The 21051-nt window shown below is 34.9% G+C and overlaps 1 protein-coding gene and 1 long non-coding RNA gene across 7 annotated transcripts in view; one reads left to right on the plus strand and one right to left on the minus strand.

The window, feature by feature from the left end:
* Positions 1-19050, plus strand: part of LOC149539226 (uncharacterized) — a 68918-nt gene extending 49868 nt beyond the window's left edge. For all 4 annotated transcript variants that reach the window (XR_016356198.1, XR_016356195.1, XR_016356199.1 and 1 more), the window contains one exon: positions 18752-19050. This is a non-coding gene — a long non-coding RNA (uncharacterized LOC149539226). The remainder of the gene's footprint in view (positions 1-18751) is intronic.
* The window catches only part of LOC149539227 (uncharacterized), a 137966-nt gene that overhangs the window by 48925 nt on the left and 67990 nt on the right, over positions 1-21051 (minus strand). For 2 of the 3 annotated variants that reach the window (XM_089800562.1, XM_089800561.1), the window contains exon 5: positions 3900-4010. The exons of the other annotated variant lie outside the window; for it this stretch is intronic. In XM_089800562.1, the coding sequence (XP_089656688.1) occupies positions 3900-4010 (111 nt within the window). The remainder of the gene's footprint in view (positions 1-3899; positions 4011-21051) is intronic. 3 annotated transcript variants of the gene reach the window in all.

A 21051-nucleotide genomic window follows, 5' to 3' on the forward strand; every position in this document is an offset into this window, starting at 1 on the left:
TTTGAGAAAATGAAGAATCGGAGCTTTTAAAGATATCTTGAAATGATAGCATAATCGGAGAAAACTAAAAACAATGCAAAGATCATGATCAGTCGAAAGAAACTGCCCCAAAATCAAAGTTTTGATACAATTATCCTCCAGTCTCCCTTCTCTAAAGTATAAAAGACAACAAAGATCCTCTGACACATTTACAGTCAAAGTCACTATCTAAAGAAAACTGTAACTCTTCCCTTGCATTACGTAAAAAAAATCAAAATTTATCACTTTCTCTAACACACAATTCAAAAAACAAGCTCTGCCCTCTCTTCCTCACAAGAACTGGAATAAATCTGGAAAAACTCTTTCCCCTCTTGCTATAGCACACAGTCTGTAGTCTCGGGAAGAAAAAGTGGAACCAACAGTCGTTTGAAAATACCTTCATAAATAGCGAGTTGATGTGTATTTTCAGTTTGCATAACTGATTCTTGGAATCACGTAACTTTTATTTGACTACCCCCTTTGTTCTTCTTATGTTCTCTCATTTATATTTTCATAACCTTATAAAAATTTGATGTAAATGTTTTATAAGAATAATTTGACATATTAAATGAGACTTTGACAAGTGGCACATTACTACATTATTCCAATATAAAAATATTCTTGATGCTGGGCAGATTTAAAATAACTCTGACAGCAAAAATAGGTCTCGGTACAGAATGCATAACTAATTATCCCATTGTTGGATCTTGCTGATTTTGGATATGTTGTTAGAATCCTAGTTTTTCACATTCTCACCGAAGCAATTTTGAAAATAATGTCTAAGTCAAAAGTTACAAATCACTATTTGAGGGTCTATATGACTGTTCGAAAATCCAATTTGCTGAAGTAAAATTCCCAGCCATGGATCATTAGAGCTTAAGAACCTTGCTAAACATTTGATTTGCAATCAATGAGAGGTGAATATTCTGATATGGAACGAGACAATTGAAATGGAATACCCATGCTCATCACATCACTCTTCTACCTATGTATGCGGGCCTTTTATCAAACATACTCTGTCTAATATGCACAGGTTATGGCAAATCAAAACATTTCGCATCCTTCAGATGCCCGATGCCTTTTCATTGTGTTTCCTAACTCAATGTCCACATTCTTATATATGAAGCTTGCATGCCAAGTCAGGGTGATCATGTAGAGTGCCGATTGGAAGATTATCATTCCTTTGCCTTTTCAAATAGACCTGTGTCATGATTATCTTGATATTTCTTTTGTTAATGCTTTGAGACTTCAGTTTTATGCCTTATGCATTAATGACTCATGACGGTTTGCAAAGTATCTCTACATGCCTATTGAGTTTGAGAACTCTCCCAGATACTTGAAGTGTATTCTATCAAGAATATCACACACCTCCTTTGCAGATTCCCTGTTAAAATTTCAATTTGGGAACCATGAAATTTGAACAATTCAAGTATAGTGTCTCTGAAAGTGGAATTTATTAGAATGATTGGTTCCAAGATCATATTATCGAACCACCAAACATGAACTCAGCAAATTGTACTTTAGAACCTGAATTGGTGAACTTATACCTCAAAATCTACATTTGGACCATGGATTTGAACTTTGCTTGTACCGATCTTGCAAGATCGACCATTTGAACCACTAAACCACTTCAAACTATTTTGAACCTTGGTTCAAAGAGGTTCAAAACCATAAATTTTAAATTTTAAATACCGGGTCCATATTGGGTACCAACACCATCTAATGATCACTTGATGTCAGTAGCTCCACTTATGTAAGCATGTCCTTTTCATAACTAAGGAGACATTCAAAACACCAGGATGCTCAGGTGGCTGGACTAAAGAACATCCCAAGCCTAATCCCGAGGTAGGGAGAGTCTTTCTAATTTAATAGAATGTGTGGGGATAAGTATGGTCCGTGGTTGGGAGGTTAAACCTATGTCAATGCTTCTCCTCTCACGAAAGCCAAGGCTTGCACAACCAGCTAAAGATCCTCCGGTTGATGCTTGTATGTTCCATTTCTTTCTCTTCTTAATAAGCATTTACTTTTCTTGTATAAAGAAAGGATAGTTAATCATTAATCTAGTTAATTCAGTTGATCATGAATACAATTATGATTAGATAGTCGTTAATCTAGTTAATTCAGTTGATCATGAATATAGTTATGATTAGTTAAACGTGAATCAAGTTATTTTAGTTGATCATGAATACAGTTATGATTAGTTATTCGTTACTCTACTTATTTCGGTTGATCTTGAATACAGTTATGATTAGTTATTTTTTAATCTAGTTATTTCAGATGATCATGAATACAGTTATCTTCGGTTAATCGTTAAAATAGTTATTTTTATATGAACAATGATAAGGTTATTACAGTTAATTATTGAAAGCAGTTAATGTCATGCGAAAAGGATTCTATTGTATATTTATGAACTTGGAAATTCTTTGTTTAAACCATCTTCATTTTTGCTATGAAAAACCATTTGTTACAGTGCATGGATTTGTCATACAAGCAAGCTAATCTTTGGTGTGTTGCATCCACCGTGTGGATAGGTTTTGGGCTTGGCATCTAGTCATCAGTACGTCATAGTGGTATCAAAGGCAAATTTTTGCCAGTCTATGGTATGATTTTGAAATGGATTGGATTGAGTTGCTAAAAAAAATCAAGGGTTGGATTGATGACAGATGGCAGAGAAACATATCCCTCAAGGACTACATAGACCTGAGGTTGAGGTACTCATTCTCAAAAGGTAATAGGACCTGCAACATCAATCTCAGTTGAGTGATAAACAATGATGTACTTAGCACTATGAGCCCTACGAGCGAAGTCATGCCTACTCTGCAACTGCAAGTGGATTCAAACATTCATCTTATAAAAATAAATTAATTTTCCAAAAGTTAAATATAATTATTTCATTTTTCTATAGATTCCAAAAAGGAGACATGATAATCTGAAACACCCTTCTTCAGTGTACTTATAATTTTCCAATCAATTTGCATAATATTTAATTTTTAATTTAAAATCAAAGCTCACTGTTTTCAAATTAAATCACTTTTTCAAAATAATATTTGATCTTTTTGAAAAACAAACTTCACTCCAAAATTTCTCACATTACCAAACTCAAATCGAACTAAATGTGATATGTTTACGTAAGAAGCATGTCTCTCATTTCTATTTACAGTTCTACAGTTGCATAAAGAAATTTGTATTTCTGGATCCAGCCTTGAGGTTTATTGCCTACCATTCAATCAGACATAACTGAAACGCAAGCATCCATGAAAAGTCCCCATCGTGCATTAAAATGTAAAGGTACATTCCCTTTACTGCGAACAGTTACATGCGTTTTTTGCTCAACAACATTTTAATATTGCAACAGTTGCTCACTGGGGGTTTCTATCATAGTTCTTCACAATGAAGTAGACAAACATCAAATATCCAAGGAGAGATTTGCATACAGAAAACAATAGAAGTGGTTGGCATAATACAAAAAATTAATATCTTAGGGCAGGTCCTCATGCAGCTGCTGTTCAACTTATTTGAGAATTATTTGTGGAGTTGCTAGCCTTGTGAATAATCAAAATCTTCTGTTCATTTTTAAGCAGTCATCTTAAACTTGCATTAATAGTATTTATAACAATTTGTGCACTTTGAATTTGGTAATTATTTTTTGGCATTGTTCAAGATATGCAGTTGCCGCTTATTTTCAGCCTCTCTTTTTTTCCACACCTTCTTTTCAATTCATAAACAATGGTGGAGCCATTAAAATAAGGAAAGCTTTCAAATTATTTTTTTCTCACAATTAATATTTTACAAGGAAACACACTAGCTGCTTAAATTTAAGCAAAAAAACACAAATAAGCAGAGCTGCATGGGGAAATTGGCTTAGCAAGAGAATAAAGAACCTTTTTCTTGGTCACTTTGTCAATAAATGGATACACCACCTTCCATGCTGCCCAAAATAGGTATGGGACATGAATCATAAGAACCTTCCCAAGCCGCTCAGGATAATAATTCTGTCAGAATCAAGTTATCTTATACTGTTAAAAGCAAAAGACATAATCTTTAAATTGATTGCACTTGAAATTTTTTGTGTCGTGACTTGAAAGATAATTAAGCATGTTTTGTAAGGCATACAAATATATAATATAAGAGCCATGCATACCATTGCAAGAGTTTCAAACTGATGTTTTCATACTGCAATTTTTACTTGCAGCTGTATTTCTTTGTGTTAAGAAATTTTTCGATACTTGCCATCAAATATATTACATCATCATCAGGTCAATGTCAATGATTACCCAACACAACCTTGATAGATAATTAGTGACTGATCTTTAGCAAAACTTGATCATGGCAATAAGGATTGGGAAGATCAATCTGGTCCTGAACACTATCTTGCTAGTCTTAAAAAACACAGTTTTTATTTTTAAGTGTGTGGTTTGATGGACTATTGATAAGTTTACATAAACAATTTGCTCGATGCAAATAACATGATTGATGAAATTGAAAAATTGAATTGTTGTTTAACACATGCCTTGCTTGTACAGGGAAAAAGGAAAGCAAACCAGAAAACAGTTGGAAAAGAAAATAGTATGCATTAAGGAATTTCAGAAAGATTAATAAAACATAGAGTTATAGGCCATGACTTGCTTCACCTACCCTTCAACAGCCACTTCTGAATTACAGAGATTGGTTTTACCAACAGTTCGTGCCACTGGCATTTACCCAATTCTATCAAGTTAAAAATGAAACAAACATGTATCAAATCACATGGTCAATTATTGTAGTTGAAAAGTCAAAGTCCTGAGGATTGTTGAAACGAAATTAATGACTAAATCGATCAATGGGACTTACATGTAATTACAAAAGGATAGTGTAGAAAGAACCCTACAGTCTGAAAAGATAACAGTACCATACTAAAATAATGGACATATAATATGCAAAAAAAGATAGAAGAACCAAGTAGCAGTTAAACCCCAAAGCAAATGATGCAATCAGAAATCCAAATATCCACGTGAGAACAAACTCTCTTGGATTTTATGGCATGTGAGCACACCCAAGTTGCCAATTTGGGTGGTGGGGGGAGGGAGAGGGGGGTGGTTGTGGTTGGATGCGTTTATATATGTGCAAAGAAATGCAAGAAATATACAAAATTAAATTATTTGATAGTATGATACTTCACCATTGATCAAGATATCTAATAGTTCACAAATATTCAGATTCAATAACTAATAAGCCATATCATATACGTCTACATGCACATTCTAATGCAAATCACAAAATCATTACAATTACAAAATCAAAATTTAGTTCATGTCCATCAATCAAGATTTGTGATTTACTAATCAGATTTACACTCATAAGGGTTCTCACGAAAATCCACATCCTTGTCATCTCCAATTCCTACAAGTTCAAGATCATTTGAACCCAAAATGGTTCCGCTTGCATTAAATTCACCATGTGTCATGATGTTACCATCATCATCTATGATTGTAGTAAGATCTTGAAACATTGCATCCAATGGCACACTCGAGGGCTACATCCCAAAGCTTGGCTGTCACTTCCTTGTAGTGATTCTCCTTCCATGACAAAAGACACAAGTTAGTATGAGTATAAACCAAGTCTTCAACATTTTTTGCACCCAAACAGTTAAGCTTCAATTAGTGGATGAAGGAGTGTGTACTCTAATTCTGTTCAGCAGCAGTGAAATGTGCAATAGGGTGTTACCCACCTTTTCATACACAAGACTTGTGTAATCAGTCAGTGCTTTATTGATCATTGTCATGATATCCCTCCAATATAGTTATCTCACCAAGTTAAAAGGAAGATCATTGCATAGAAGCAACATGCAATGACTTGACTAGGAAGCGCTCTTGCCTCTATTTTAAATGTCATGTCCAATGACCTCTCTTGCAGATGGCAATTTCTACTTCTTCCGGCACAAGTACTCACAAGAATGAATGTTTGCAGGATAGAATTGGTTCAGTGGGTAATTGCAATTTTTTCTTTACAGATTGGGTTGGTAGGAACATTTTTTATCTTTTTACCAATTTATCAGCAACTTATTCTTTTATATATCCTTCTATTTGCGCATAAGACATCCCTTTCCCAACTTTTCCTTTGCACATTCCCATTCCTTGGCAAGTGGGACTCATAAAATGAAGTTTGACTTGGAAATTGGAGCTATTGAATGGTTCACCTTTGTCACTTTGACATACATTACACTTTCAAAGATATGAGCCACCTCCTAAAACTTTTGATAATCTTGTGGTTTTTCACCATAAAGGAAATCCTCTATCATTTTTTAGACTATTGAGTCCCTTCCTCCCGCTGAACTTTGACTACTGACTGCAGTCATTCTTGCACAATACAATATAATTTCTTGCGATAATAAGAAATTAAATAAATTTAAATTACAAAAGAAACTATGAAGATCAAGCATACAAGTGCAAAAAGATGATAAAAAAATATTAAATAGATAGCTAAACTTGTTTCTCTATTTCCTTAAATAATGAAAATTTTAAAAAGCTTGAAAAAATTCCTGACAGCTTTGAAACAATCCATCAAAGTCTCACAAAAAATATCTTTAGAGGACTCAAGAATGGGATCAAATGCTTACCTTAGATGCTAACAAATCTTTGTGGAAGTTATCTTGCACCCCATGAACAATCATCTTCGAAAATAATCACCTTGCCTTCAAAATGCCGAAATGGAGACCAAACGAGAAGAGAGCCTACCTACAAATAAAATAAAATGAAAAATGAATGAATGGCCTCTTTTAGGGCTGTTTTAGAGTTTAGGAGAAAAAAGAATAAAACATGTTATGAAGCACGTCTTAATGTGCTTTAATTTGTATTTTGGCTCAAACTCGTATTTTCCCTGCTAGAGGTGCCCAAGTGCCCTGTTAATGCTCCTCGGAAGTGCTTTTGGGTGCATGGGAAGCACTTTTGGGGAGACTTCACAAGGCACCTTGATCAGAATTTACATCCCTGCACTATCACTTATGCCTCCACCTTGCCAGGACATGCATTGATATCGAAGGAGCACACAACCAATGATGTTATCTCTATCTTGAAATTTGCGATTGAAAAAAAATAGTAATTCACGAATTTGTACAAAGAAAACAAAACATCGTGGTGGAAATAACAATTACAGCCCCGAATGCACCTATGACAGGTGATGAAATCATTATCTACATTCAAAATAATTGATTAGAAAATGAATCAGTATGTTGGTTTTGACGAGCTAACAAACTCACTAAGCTACTTCCTTGAAGGGTTCCTAATAAGCTAGAATTAAGAAAAGATGCACGTCCTAAGAAATATAATCAACAAAAAAATAAAGGGGAAATTGAGAGTAAGAAAAGGACAAAGGAAATTTGGGTGATTTGGACAACCAAAGGACTTTTCATTAGTTTAGAAAGGAGGCATCTTTTTAGCTTCAACCACCAATTAACTCATAATAATGAAACAGCATGCATGTGACATGTTCAATCACAGCTGAACATGTCACCCATCTACTAGTAAAACAATAGTGCAGCCAAAAAGGAAGAAAACATTCACAACTTGATTATCAGTCTTCTAGTTAATGTGAACACTTATTTTGGAAACACTCTTGTAATAGATTCATCTATATTATCCCTATTCAAAATTTGAGAAGGAATTCCATTCAGTTGTATGGGTCATATTCCAAGAGTTCAAAGATAATTATAGAGACTAGAGAATGGTAGCCATGTTTCTTTATATATTTGGACATCAATTCATCATGTATGGTGTAAATAAATGCCTTTAAGTAGGTAGTAAACTTTGTAGTTAGCAAAGGAGATAGTGGGTAGACGAGGTATAATACTACTAACATCATTCTTCTAGAGTTCTCACCCATACTTGAGTTTCTCTAGGTAGATTCTAGTGTTTTCTCTTCGTTATCATGTTATGTGTCCAGTTGGGTGGATATTTTGCAACCGACAGTTTTGGGTAAAATCCAATCGCAAAATAGGATAACCAGTCACAGCGTGTGAGACAGAGTCTCTCCTACCTTAAAGGGAAGGCTCCCCCTTCTCACCGTTCCTTGGATCAACTCAAGGTAAGCAAGAAGTCAAGAAATTTTATAAACAGGGTGTCACTAATATCCTTTCTTCTTAACTTTGAAGGAAGGATCCACTTACCCGTAGAGCGAATAATGGGCAAGATGAATCTCTAACTACACTTCTATCAAGAGCTGGAAACAGTGATACCTATAAACCTTTACTAACTCAAAGGCTAGCTAAAATGTACCGGTTTGGCTCTAAGTCCGGTCTGTCAGCCGACTTGATTGTCATTGATGATTTTGTACTTTGTAGCCGACGTCGTTGGTAAATAGTTTGTAGCGGACATATTGTATGTGGCCGACAGACTCCTTCGGGAAGGTTCGACGGAAAGTATTTATACCCTGTCTGGGATCATTGTAAATGATCTGATCAAGCATAATGTAATGTTCTGCCCTCTGCTATTATTTTTGCACCCACCCGAAGTGTCACCATCAATGTTTGCATTTTCGTTCCCTCCGGACGTGGAAGCTGCCTGTGTCAAGAGCACTTGTTGAGGTCCTCTGGTTTTCATGTTGAAGGGGCATTCTTTTGTGGAATGTCCCATGATCTGGCAGATGTTGCAGAATTGGTTCTTCGGACAGGACCCTTTGGTATGACCATCCGTCTTACACTCTGTGCACCACAGCTCACTTCCCTTGGTCTCCTTCTGCATGTTTTTAAACTCCATCATGCGGATCATGTCTTTTTGTAGGGCACGGACTTTCTTGCTACTGTTCTCATCATCACTGCTATTCTCTCCCGAGGACTCGTCGTCGTCTAAGTCGGAGGAACTATTCTTCTTCTTCTTTTTCATCCTCTACTCGCTTTCCAAGTTCAGTGCTCTGTTGTATGCTTCCATGTATGATGAAGGCAACACAATTTCCATCTTCTTGCGCAACTTCGAGCGTAGGCCTTCCATGAACCATCATTTCTGCAGTTCGTCCACTGGCTTATTTTCCATTTTATTTACCAAATCTTTTAATTTTTTGGCATAGACGCGAATAGTTTCATTCGTTCCCTGCTTAGTATTGAAGATCTCTCCAACAATTTCATTATCATTGCGCAACAGTTGAAATTCTATGAGAAACTCCTTTTTAATGTTATTCCAACTGGAAGCAAAGAAAGCAGCACGGGTGGCTATCAAGGTCAGCTTGATTAAGGAGACAGTATTGTCTTAGCAAAGGCTATAAATGCAGTGTGGGTTGGAGACCAATTTGGTGCAGGCTTGGGACGAATGTGATACTGGTGTCGCAAAAACAGATCTATCTTGTTAGTTAGTCAATGTATTCTGTTTTTTTAATCTGTCTCAGATATTTTGTAATTGTCGTCCGAAGACGACTTTTCTTTTTCGGGGGGATGATGTCAACCGACTTGATTGTCGTTGGTAATTTTTTACTTTGTAGCTGATGATTTTGTACTTTGTAGCCGACGACGGGGGGATGATGTCAACCGACTTGATTGTCGTTGGTGATTTTGTACTTTGTAGCTGATGATTTTGTACTTTGTAGCCAACGACGTCGGCTACAAAGTACAAAATCATCAGCTACAAAGTACAAAATCACCAACGACAATCAAGTCGGCTGACATCATCCCCCCCGAAAAGAAAATTCGGCTACAAAGTACAAAATCACTGACGACAATCAAGTCGGCTGACATCATCCCCCCCAAAAAGAAAAGTCATCTCCGGACGACAATTATAAAATATCTCGACAATTATAAAATATCTGAGACAGATTAACAAAACAGAATACATTGACTGACTAACAAGATAGATTTGCTTCTGCGACACTAATATCACATTCGTCCCAAGCTTGCACCAAACTGGTCTCCAACCCACGATGCTCGGCTACAAAGTACAAAATTATCGACGACAATCAAGTCGGCTAACATCATCCCCCCCCAAAAAAAAGTCATCTCCGGACGACAATTATAAAATATCTGAGACAAATTAACAAAACAGAATACATTGACTGACTAACAAGATAGATCTGTTTCTGCGACACCAATATCACATTCGTCCCAAGCCTGCACCAAACTGATCTCCAACTCACGCTGCATTTGTAACCTCTACTAAGACAATATTGTCTGCTTAATCAAGCTGACCTTGATAGCCACCCGTGCTGCTTTCTTTGCTTCCAATACAGTCGTACTTCTATATGGAATAAACTTTACAATTATGGCACAAAGACTCCTAAAAGTAAGAATACTTAACTATTTTGAGAATTAAGAAAAAAAATATAAACTACAGACAAAGCTTATAGCTATACACTTTCACAATTGCTCCTGGTCAAAGCTTTGGCTTCAATTGCTTCTTAACTCTTTTCTATTCAATTCATGAGAACAATTATCAATAACACAAGACAATATGAATCAAAGGCAACTTGGATGAATTATAGACAAAGCTTACAATTCACACAAATAACAATCTGACTTAATCAAAGTTAAGTCTCAAACGCTCCTTTGTATTCACTTTCTCTCACAATAGTGCTTACACAAACAAAATTCTACTGGCACAATTTCTCTAGAGCTCTCTTGCATAAAGATAATGATGATTTTACAATGAGGGGCCATTCCTTTATATACATAAAGAAGTTGAGAAAAAGGTGGATGAAAACGTGGGAGCAACTCAACCAAGTTTGACCTAGTATAACTATAGAAAATAAAAGGGTTACATGCAACTCGCATTACATCTTCTCAAGTACATGTAACTCGCATTACATGTAATTACACTTTTTCATGTAATCCATTCTAAACAACTATGAACGTGAAACAAAAACAACAATCTTAGAGATTGTTTCTTAGTGCCTTGAATTTGACAATAATATCACGCACTGTGGGAAGATCAACAATCTCCATATTCTTCAATATGGCTTCAACTCTCACTGCATTCTCATATACTAATTGCACAACTTTGGAATTCACGGCTGTAGTATCTAATAAGTGTTTTGTCAAAGATTTATACAAAACGAACTTGTTCATCGTGTCTGAACCAAAATCTTCAGAATCTACATCAACATTTATCCTAATTGTATTTTCTAAATTCGCTCTCTCTGCTGCCAAAAGATTACCAAAATCATCAGTAACATAGCATCGCATCTGTTCCAAATCACAAGACTTGTTTCAATTGCTTGACAATCTTCAAAGGCCACTTGCAATTTTGTGATTAGCTTTCTTAATGTCTCCTCCTTGTAACCAATAAGTCCTTGAAATCTGAAGAACATTTCACATGACAGAAGAATGTCACATGAGACCATAGCATCCAAATCAAATTTTATCATTTCATCCCAATTATCAAAGATTTCTTTCAAGTTATCTGCTTCTTGAGTCAAAAAAGAAATTAAGCTTTGTTCCATTTTATTATCTCTTTGACACACCTAAGAACTGCAAATGTCTCTGTGATGGCTTGAACTCATTCAAAAATAATTTCCTGTATCCAAGACTTGGTAGCTTCAATCAACCTTTTCTCTTTAGATGTTTAAGATATAACAACACTCTGAGAAGATTGTTTCTGGATAACCTCATTTAAACGAGAGATCTCCTGTTTCAACTGATTCTTTTTTTCCCAAAGTTCATGACTGCTTTTCGACACATTTGTCAATGCATCTTGAGCATCTTGCAAATAACTCAAACGAGATTGCTTTCCAAATTTAACTTTAGTAAACTTGTAGTCAGAACGTGTAAGTTCATCAACAGGTTTATCTACCAAAGGCTCAGCAATCTCAACAAATTTGGTGTTATCAAAATCAACTAAAATTCTAGAAACAATCTTATCTTTCAAAGATTTGGATTTAGTCTTCTTCACTAGGAGATTGACGGGAGGAACAACCACTTTCCTTCTCTTTGTTGTTCATTTACAGAAGCAAGCACAGTGGAGACCATTGGCATTGATCCGGATTGTATATCCATAGTGACTGAGCAGGATTTAATTTGTACTGTTGAAGGCATAGGAATATGTTGAGAAGACTCCATCATGAAAAGTTCAAATCCTGTCAATGATGTATCAAATTGGGAAACTTGACCACTAGTAAGAGTCGGAAAATCTTAAAACACATTTGCTAAGTGATCACATTGTTCATGTGTATGAACACAAGGAGCAGCAAAAGAAATAGGAAGAGCCATGATGTTAACCTCTAAGACTGAAGTAGGAATAAAAATAATAGAAAATGAATCTAGATCATCATCAACCTCTTGCAAAAAGGGTTCTTCATGTATAGAAGACGTATAGGCTTGTGCAGGCTTTGGAAGAGATATGGTCATGATTTCCCCCTCTTCATTTAAATCTCCCTTATCAGAGTTTGTTTCCAATTCTTCTTTTGATTCTGTTGTTGATTCTTGAATTGGCTCAGGAACTTGAGATGATTTAGTTCCTTTTCCACCCTTCAATTTGATTTTGAGGAAACCCTTGGCACTTGAAGATGAGGCACCATCTTCCCATGTACTCTCCAGGTGTGATTTTCTGCCAAGAGGACCAAAATTTTCACAATCCAAGCCCATCTTAGGATTTACTCTTTTAAAGCCTTTACTTTTCAACCATTTGTTAGTGTTTACTAGGATGGATTGAAATCTGTCTATAATAGATGTACCTTCCTTTTGTTGCCATTGAATAGGAAAAGGGCACTTCTTATCAAAGCCGGCCTAATGAAATTCCGAAACAAAGATGTCACCATCGTCTTCAACTTGAAAATCTGAAAGGATTTCCAACATGTTAAGATCAATTATTTGTTGCAAAGTTAATTTGCAGTAATCCATCTCCATGATGTCAAGTTTTGTTCTCATATCATTCCAAATGTCCTCAATGCAATGAACATGAGTATAAGCACTTTTTATCTTTTACTCAATTGCTCGATCAAGCTTTACATAAGTGATGTATCTTGACTTGTACTGTAAAGACTTGAATGTCAACATGATTTAAACAATCTCTATGTCTTGTCAAAGTCTAACTAATCAGATGTCCATTGTAGCTTCCTTTTCACAACTCAACCTTTCCTCTAGGTGCTTTTGTTATGATCAACTCAAATCGTCTTCATCAATCAAATGGATATGACATTTAGATTAGATAGCAACATGTCTCATCAATAGATTTGACATCAACGACAATACAACAGTTGTTCCAATTGTAGTTTCCAACACCCTTTATATTTTTAGTAAGGTAGTCATACCAATAGAGGATGTAGTGATTGACTCCCCAATTTAGACAAAATTGTGTGTATTTCTAGAGTTATGCTATTTTGATTATTAACAAAGTAATACTTTATTAATAATTAACCTTTAAAGGCATAATATAAAGTTTTATGTGCACTTTATATTCAATGGGGTCATGACCCTACATTTAAGTGACCTAAAGTGCAATCAAAGATTTTAATATTTGAACTCCATTTATTGATGCAATTTATAAAGCCAAAAAGAAAATATAATGTATGTTTGAAATTATTATTAAAACATTACTTTGAGGGGCCATTTGTTAAAGCATTCAATGAAGTTGGAAAAAAAGAATCTACATCATTTTAAATGATTTGAAGTGCATATGAAGGAAATAGAACCAAGTGGGAAAAAATATATAAAGCCTCTTTATGGAAAAGATTTTATTATGTGGTTGATGAATTTCGCTTGTGTTCTTCTGAAGACTTGCACTTTCCAAGGGTTTCAGCATTTGCTTGAAGAATTGAAAATTCTTCTATGTTATTGCAGCCATTTTAGCTGGTGAAATATCCAGTGAATTTGGCATTCAAGTGAGCTTCATTCAAGAGTTCTACTTGTGCTTAAAAGTGAAACATTTCATCTAGGGTTTGAAGGATTGGAAGGTATATCCAAAAAAGGCATGGAGATTCATTCTTGGCAGCCATTGTATATCAGATTTAACTATTTAATAGCTGCTACAGTACTCGTGAACAATGATGCTACAACACTTTAAAGTTTAAACCTAAGTTGCCAGTTTGCATTCGAGGACAGCTTCAAATTTGGAGTAATGTTCATTTTTGTGGGGGGGTTCATGAGTGTATATATATATGAGCATAATGCTTGTATTTATATAAATATATGCATTATATATATATAAAAGAGAAACATGCATAATTGCAAAACTAAATCATTTCACAATATGAATATATGTTGCTTGATCATTGATCATTGATCAATGCCAAATGTCAAAGGTAAACATTACATACTCCCTTATTAATCTATGCTCGTGATTCTAAAGAAAATTATACATTAAATTACTGAATTGCAAAATGAAATTTCAAAACATAGATTAGTTCATCAAATAATAAACTTTGAAACATAATGATAAATGAAAAACATAATGACAAATGTTTAATAGTTCATCATTGTATCAATGCCCTTCAAGAGTCAAATGGGTCATCAAAACATGAGGGATCAATGGCTTCATCCCCGGCTGCAACTAAATCAAGATCCTCTTCATTGGAACCCAAACCAGTTCTACTAAACTTGACAATGCTATATCATCAACATCCAACAAGGTAGCTCTCACTAGATTCCAAATTGGCATATTTAAGTTAGCAAATTTGGGTGCTACATCCCACAACTTCTCTAGCCCCTTCTTGTATTTTGGATCCTTGTGTGACAAGAGACACCAATTGTTGTCAATATATACCAAGTTCTCTACTTTATTGGAACCCAACCGGTTATGCTTCATTGAGTGGATAAAGGACTATGTACTCCAATTCTGCTCAATACCAGAAGAGCTCCTAAACTAGCAACAACCAACAAAAAAAAAAATTTAATTGAAATACAATATAAATTTAAGAGTGTTAATTCTAAAAGGTAAGTGGCCATAAAAAAGAAAAAGAAAACTTAAACTTATTTGTGATAGGATCTTAAAGGCAAGAGGCTAGATGTACATATAGTCTTGCCCATGTAGGTACCACCATCTAATACCATTCATTCTACTTTGGCCATTAATTGCATTAGGGTCTGCATTTTTATCTAAGACAAACTCTACAAACTCTCCTAACATTTGATGTCGCCTCAAGATCGCTAAAGATCCTACTAAGTGCCTTCTTATACCCACTAGCAACCTTAGCATCTCTATATGGTGGCACTCTACTAGGAATAGCAAGTATCTCAACACTATAATACCTAGGAGATAGTGCATATGCCAGGAGGTGTAAAGGTGTAGTCATCTTGTTCCAACCATGAAGAACAACTAACTACACCTTTTTGTACAAGGTGTCTTTGAGATCATGCTGTCAAATGATGTTCATGTAACTCATCTTGATGCAATGTTCATTAAAAATTTAAAAATTTAAATCTCTTAATAAACAAGAATAGAGTATTGTATTAAATTTACTGATTTCACACTCTCTAGATAGATGTGCCACAAACAAGGCTCATGTTGGCAAATCAAAACATAGAAATGATGGGCTTGGTGAATTATAAAACAAAACCCACCCGAGCCCACCAATTATCATCCAAGATCATTGTCTTTACCTTTTCGCCCCTTTTTGCATTCGATTGCTTCCAAACACCCCATTGGGGGTTAATAACCATCTGGGACAATGCATCTTTCACTCTCACAAGTCATCTAAGGATGATTGTGTGTGAAGCAAACTAAGTTTCAGCCACCTAATAACATGTTAATTGTAAGAGTTATCTCCAAAATCTGCACCTTGATTTGCCTTAAGTCCTAAAACTTGCAACGATTTTGGAGAAACACTGGATCAACCAGAAGCTGTGGGTAACCTAAGACCTGGTTGAACCTCCGGATTCTAGGCCGGTTCCTATATGATATATCTGATACCTTACTTGTACTAATGGAGACGTGAAAACTTATATGGAAAAGGGTAAAAAGACAACCTTGAACATGAAAAGCTTAAAAGACTTTAAAATAAGGTGATACACCAAGATTGATAACACAAAGTACTGTTATACCTAAGACACAATGAAAGTTTTTGAACAGATAATCACAAAAAAACCCTGCTTGAAGATCTGCTAATTCATATCAATAATTTAAGAGAAGGTTTATGAACTTGAAAATATACAAAAGGAAAATAATCACAATCGAATATATCAATAATAAAACACAACTCAAAACCTATGAAATAGATATTAGATAAGGAAGATGCAAGACAAGACATAATTCAGAAACGTCTATCAATAAAAAGACAATTTGAATAACCTCAATCCCCTTGAAGCATACAATCAAATCTTTCACTCCAAAACTGGTTCCAATGAAAACTTTATTCCAATCAAAGGCCCAAAAAACAATACATCTGCATAATAGCTCAGAATAATGAAGAAAAAGATAGTAAGGAAAAAATCACATAAGCATCCTTGTTTTCTCAAAATCTGAACCCCTATCTCAAAAATAAGAGGAGTATATAACAACAATCCTATCTCCATCAAATCAGGAAATCTGGGTCGAAATAATGAGTTAACTCATTATCAAGAACCTCTAAAAACTCCAAAAATATGATCCAAATATCTCAAACTGAGCCTTTACCATCAATGCATAAGAAAAGTTTAAGAAAGACCCCCAAACTGCCACAAATCACTCCATAATGCACTCTGAACCCCTCAGTCTGAACTGGGCCTCTAAAAATATCAACTGAGACTGCCCCTTCAAATTTGGCATTAAAAATATTAACTCCCCTTTAATTGTTTGATACTTCGAGTTGAAATTTAAAATCACAATGCAAAGTCCCTGCTTTATTTACATTTAATTCTTAACTTATTATTTTGATTGCATGAATTTTATTATTAAATAATTGAATTGAACAAAATCAATTATAAAATAATAATTACATTTTAAAACATATGCAATTAAAATAATAGTTTAAAAATCAAGAGTGAGTAAAATAAATAGATTAATCTTTTAACAAAACATTCTCGCCACTTAACATGCGGACCTAAAATACTTATGAAAAAGATCATAAAAGGTAACTCATGCATTTTACTTGCATTACCATTCGAATGCTTTGGATAAAAATAAGGAAGATGGGAGGAAAACATGGGTGAGGATTTTCAAACCCTAGCGGCCTGCAATTTTTTGTGATTTTTTCTCTACTAAAGACGCCACTTTCTTGTGTATTTTTTCTTTCTGGAAGACGTCATGAAAGATTTCTCAAACCTTGGCATGAAAACGCATGGCTTTTTGGGCTTTCGACTGGTGTTTTAGCATTGTTTAAAGCTGAAACCGCATTTTTTGGCTGTGGGTTTTGGATGCCTGGAGATTATTTGTCCATGGTATGAGATATGGAGCTTTTTCCTGAGCCGACTGGTATTTGCTATTGTTAAAAGCTGAAAATGCTTTTTCCCTTGTGGGTTTCTCTTCTTGTAGCTGGGTTTTACCTTGGATGCCCTTTCTTCTCTATGCTGTTACATCCAGCCGCAGGCTCCGATAGCAGACTGCTATTAGAGTATGGATTCCTTTTCTCTACTGGGTGTTATACGCCATTAGACTCATTCTTGGCCGTGGATTTACAGTATTTTCTTCGTCTTTGCTAGAAGTGACGCCTAGAGATTCACGGCTCATGATAGCATGCTGAAAATGGCAATTTTTTGCATTTGAAAATAAGAAAAACGTGGCTCTCTGTTGTTCTCTGCTGTAAGTGACAATACTTCTCTATTTTTTCTTTGTGAACTTTCTTTACTTCATTGGTATGCAAAAAAAAAAAATAACATACCAACCCCAGCTGCTTATCTGTTTCCTTGTTTGAAGATGCATTTGCTATCTTGCTGCTATTATAAGAAAATGGGCGCTATTTTGATTCAGATCTGTGCCTGTCTGTTCCTTGGAAAATATTCACGGCTCATCTTTCATTCACTCTGTGATGGCTCTTTGTGTTTTTTTGATTTCTTTGTGTAGCTCTTTGTCTTTTGTCTACTTTCCTCTATAATATCACTGTTGCTCCATGAGTTTTTAGCTATTTCCCTTGATCATTACTTTTCGTGGTTCACTTGAAATGTTTGGAACAGCTACCTCCTTTCCTACTGGGTTCTGTCTGTTTATATGATTGTAAACTGTGATTTTAAGAGGGTTGTTAAATGCTGAAAGTTGTAATTTATGGGCATTATTCCTTATTCCTTATATCTTGTCTCCATGCTGGGTTGCTGTTTCAACTCATTCGTACCAGATTTGATGAGGGTTCTTTGCTATATATGAATTCTTTATAAAGATGTTGCCACAATTACCCCTGTGTTGAAAGTTTCCATAACATGATCTCTGTTACTGGTTCTTGCTTTCATTGGACTTCTTGTAAGTTTTATCTTCATTAATACTGATGAATATTATCTTGCTTCTGTCATTGCTATGGTTTGCATCTTGACCTGTATGACGCACTTTCCCTATTGGCTGAAAAAATGGTTTTTTTTTTTTTTTTTTGTGATAGATAACCTCTTGCTGTAGCTTTTATTCTTGCTGTATGATTGAAACAAAAAATTTCAAAACTTTGAAAGTTCATCCCTTTAATGTTTCATTTGTTGTTATTTGTATGCTTACCAATCCCACCTGCTACGCCTGTCCTGTTTTCACCAGTTTTAATAAGTAAAAGGTTTCAAAGCAAAATGAATTGTCCCTTTAATACTTTTTTTTTTGCGATTGATCTCTCTAACTGCTGATGTATGCCTATATTTTACTGAGATGAATAGCGTGTAGGATGATGAAAGTGAGATGAAGTGAGCTATCATCATTGCTTAGATCCATTGGATCTAACCCACTATCTTTTGTGGATGCAGGGATTGGAAGCACGGAAAGGGCAAGGTCCAGAACAGTAAGAAGGTGGATGTAGATGGATGCCACTTCACCAATCATTATAGACAATGACTGGTGCCCATGACCTTTTTCTCCTCTTACTCTTCTTTCATGTTACTAATTTCATTAGAGTATAGATGTATATCAGCATGTCGGGACTACTCTCACAGTCAAATGTGTGGGAGAAAATTACTTTCAGCATTTTATTTCCATCATGATTTGTTCCATCATACAAACATTGCATATTATTTCAGTATGAATAAAATACTTTTCCTTTAATGCATTTCTGAGAATTACTTGAAAGTAATAAGCATGTATGTTTTCCTCTATTTGAACATGTGTGAAAATTGAACAACGGTAAGTTAATAACACATTTTAAATATGTAAACAACATAGAAAATATTTTATTCAATTCTGGATATATGACACAAAATGATAAATCAAACTAAATTGAATTTAAATTAAATTTTAAAATTTACCTTCAAAAATTTCAAAATGGAGAAAGTTCAGAAAATTGCTTATCAAACAAACATTTGGATCTCCTCACCTCCATATACTTTTTTCACCCATTCAATTTGGATACTAATTGCTTTCATCACCAAAATCAAAGAGTGGACGGTGCATGGTGTCTAAAAGATGTGATCACATCGTGCTTTTACCAAAGCACCTGCAACCCTAGAAACTTTTGCATTGTACATTACTACTTGGACAACATTATCAATGCCCACAGACTCTATGAATTCAATGAGAATTCGGGCAATAAATTCAGCATCTTTTACGTCCCCTTCACAATCAAGCACCTTCAAAAACATTGTCCCATTAATCACATTTATTAATAGACGATTTTTGCAATCTTTCCATCCATCAAAGACAATAGTCACTCCCATTTGGATCCAAGAATCTCTTATTGGTTTGAGGAGGTTGTCTACATTTTTTTCTCATTGTGTAATAAGGTGATCTAACTAGACTGAATTGAAGACAATTCACAAAGAGGCTGTAACAAACAGTTTTTCATTAAAAAAAAACAAAGACAGTTTATAAAGAGATTTTCCCAACATTAATTGAATAGATAATTGTATTCCTCTTCATATAACATTAATTGTTTTAACTATCAATGATTAACTGAAATAACCATGTTCAACTAAGATAACCATATCAACGACCAATTGAAATAACTAGTTTAACAATTAAATGAAAATAACTGTATCTATGATCAACTGAAAAAGCTAGATTAATGATTAACTGAAAATAACTGTGTCCATGATCAACTAAAATAACTAGATCAACAATTAACTGAAAATAATTGTATCCATGATCAACTGAAATAATTAGATTAACAATTAACTATCTTATCTATATACAAGTAAATGTTTATCATGGAAAGAAGAAAAGAAACATAAAAGTATCATCCGATGGGTCTTTAGCTTGTTGTGAAAGCCTCGGCTTTTGGTAAGAGGAGAAGCATTGACTTCAGCTTAACCTCCCAACTTTGGACCATACTTATCCCTACACAATCTATTGAATTAGAAAGGCCCTCCCTACCCCAAGATCGGGCTTGGGATACTCTTAGTCTAGCCACCTGAGCATTCCGGTGTTTAGAATGCCTGCAAAGTTATGGATGGACATACTTGCATAACTAGCACCACTCTCATCAAGTGATCAATAGATGGCAAACATGCCTTTAAACTACCTTGGCCAAAGCTTTCCTAATGGGTTCAACGACTTGATCACTACTCCTCGACTTGGAAACAAGAAACACTTTTAGGGACAAGCATACGCTATTAAGTAAGATTATTTAATTAAATTTAATGTATCATGTCTGATTTCACTTTCTTTATCCTTGCAGATTCCATCTCACCTCTTCACCTTTTCCATGGCTAAACAACTAATGAGTCCTAGGTGCTCAAAATTTCAAAGCAAATGGCTCTTATTGATTTATGAAGATTATATTCTTCCAGCATTTCACAATCTGTGATTTCAAAGATTATATTCTTTAAAAGAATAATTGTAGAAATAACTATCATCCAATTCCAATGTCTATTGGCAAAAATAACTTATGATTCCATGTTATAGATACTTTACTGTGCTTATTGGTAAGCAACTCCCTAGAGTTATTTAGTTGTGAATGAGGATAATCTACAGCTTGCAGCTGTGGAATTGAATTGTAATAAAAATGGGATATAACATTAATTGGGAATGATTACCACATAACCTGATATAAATGCAGAGCTGTCTGGAGTCTTTCTAAACGATTTGTATCAGCTCTTCTTCAATTGCTTGCAGA

The sequence above is a fragment of the Cupressus sempervirens genome, chromosome 9 (assembly GCF_028749045.1).
Source record: "Cupressus sempervirens isolate cs-2001-9-10 chromosome 9, ASM2874904v1, whole genome shotgun sequence".
Lineage (NCBI taxonomy): Eukaryota > Viridiplantae > Streptophyta > Pinopsida > Cupressales > Cupressaceae > Cupressus > Cupressus sempervirens.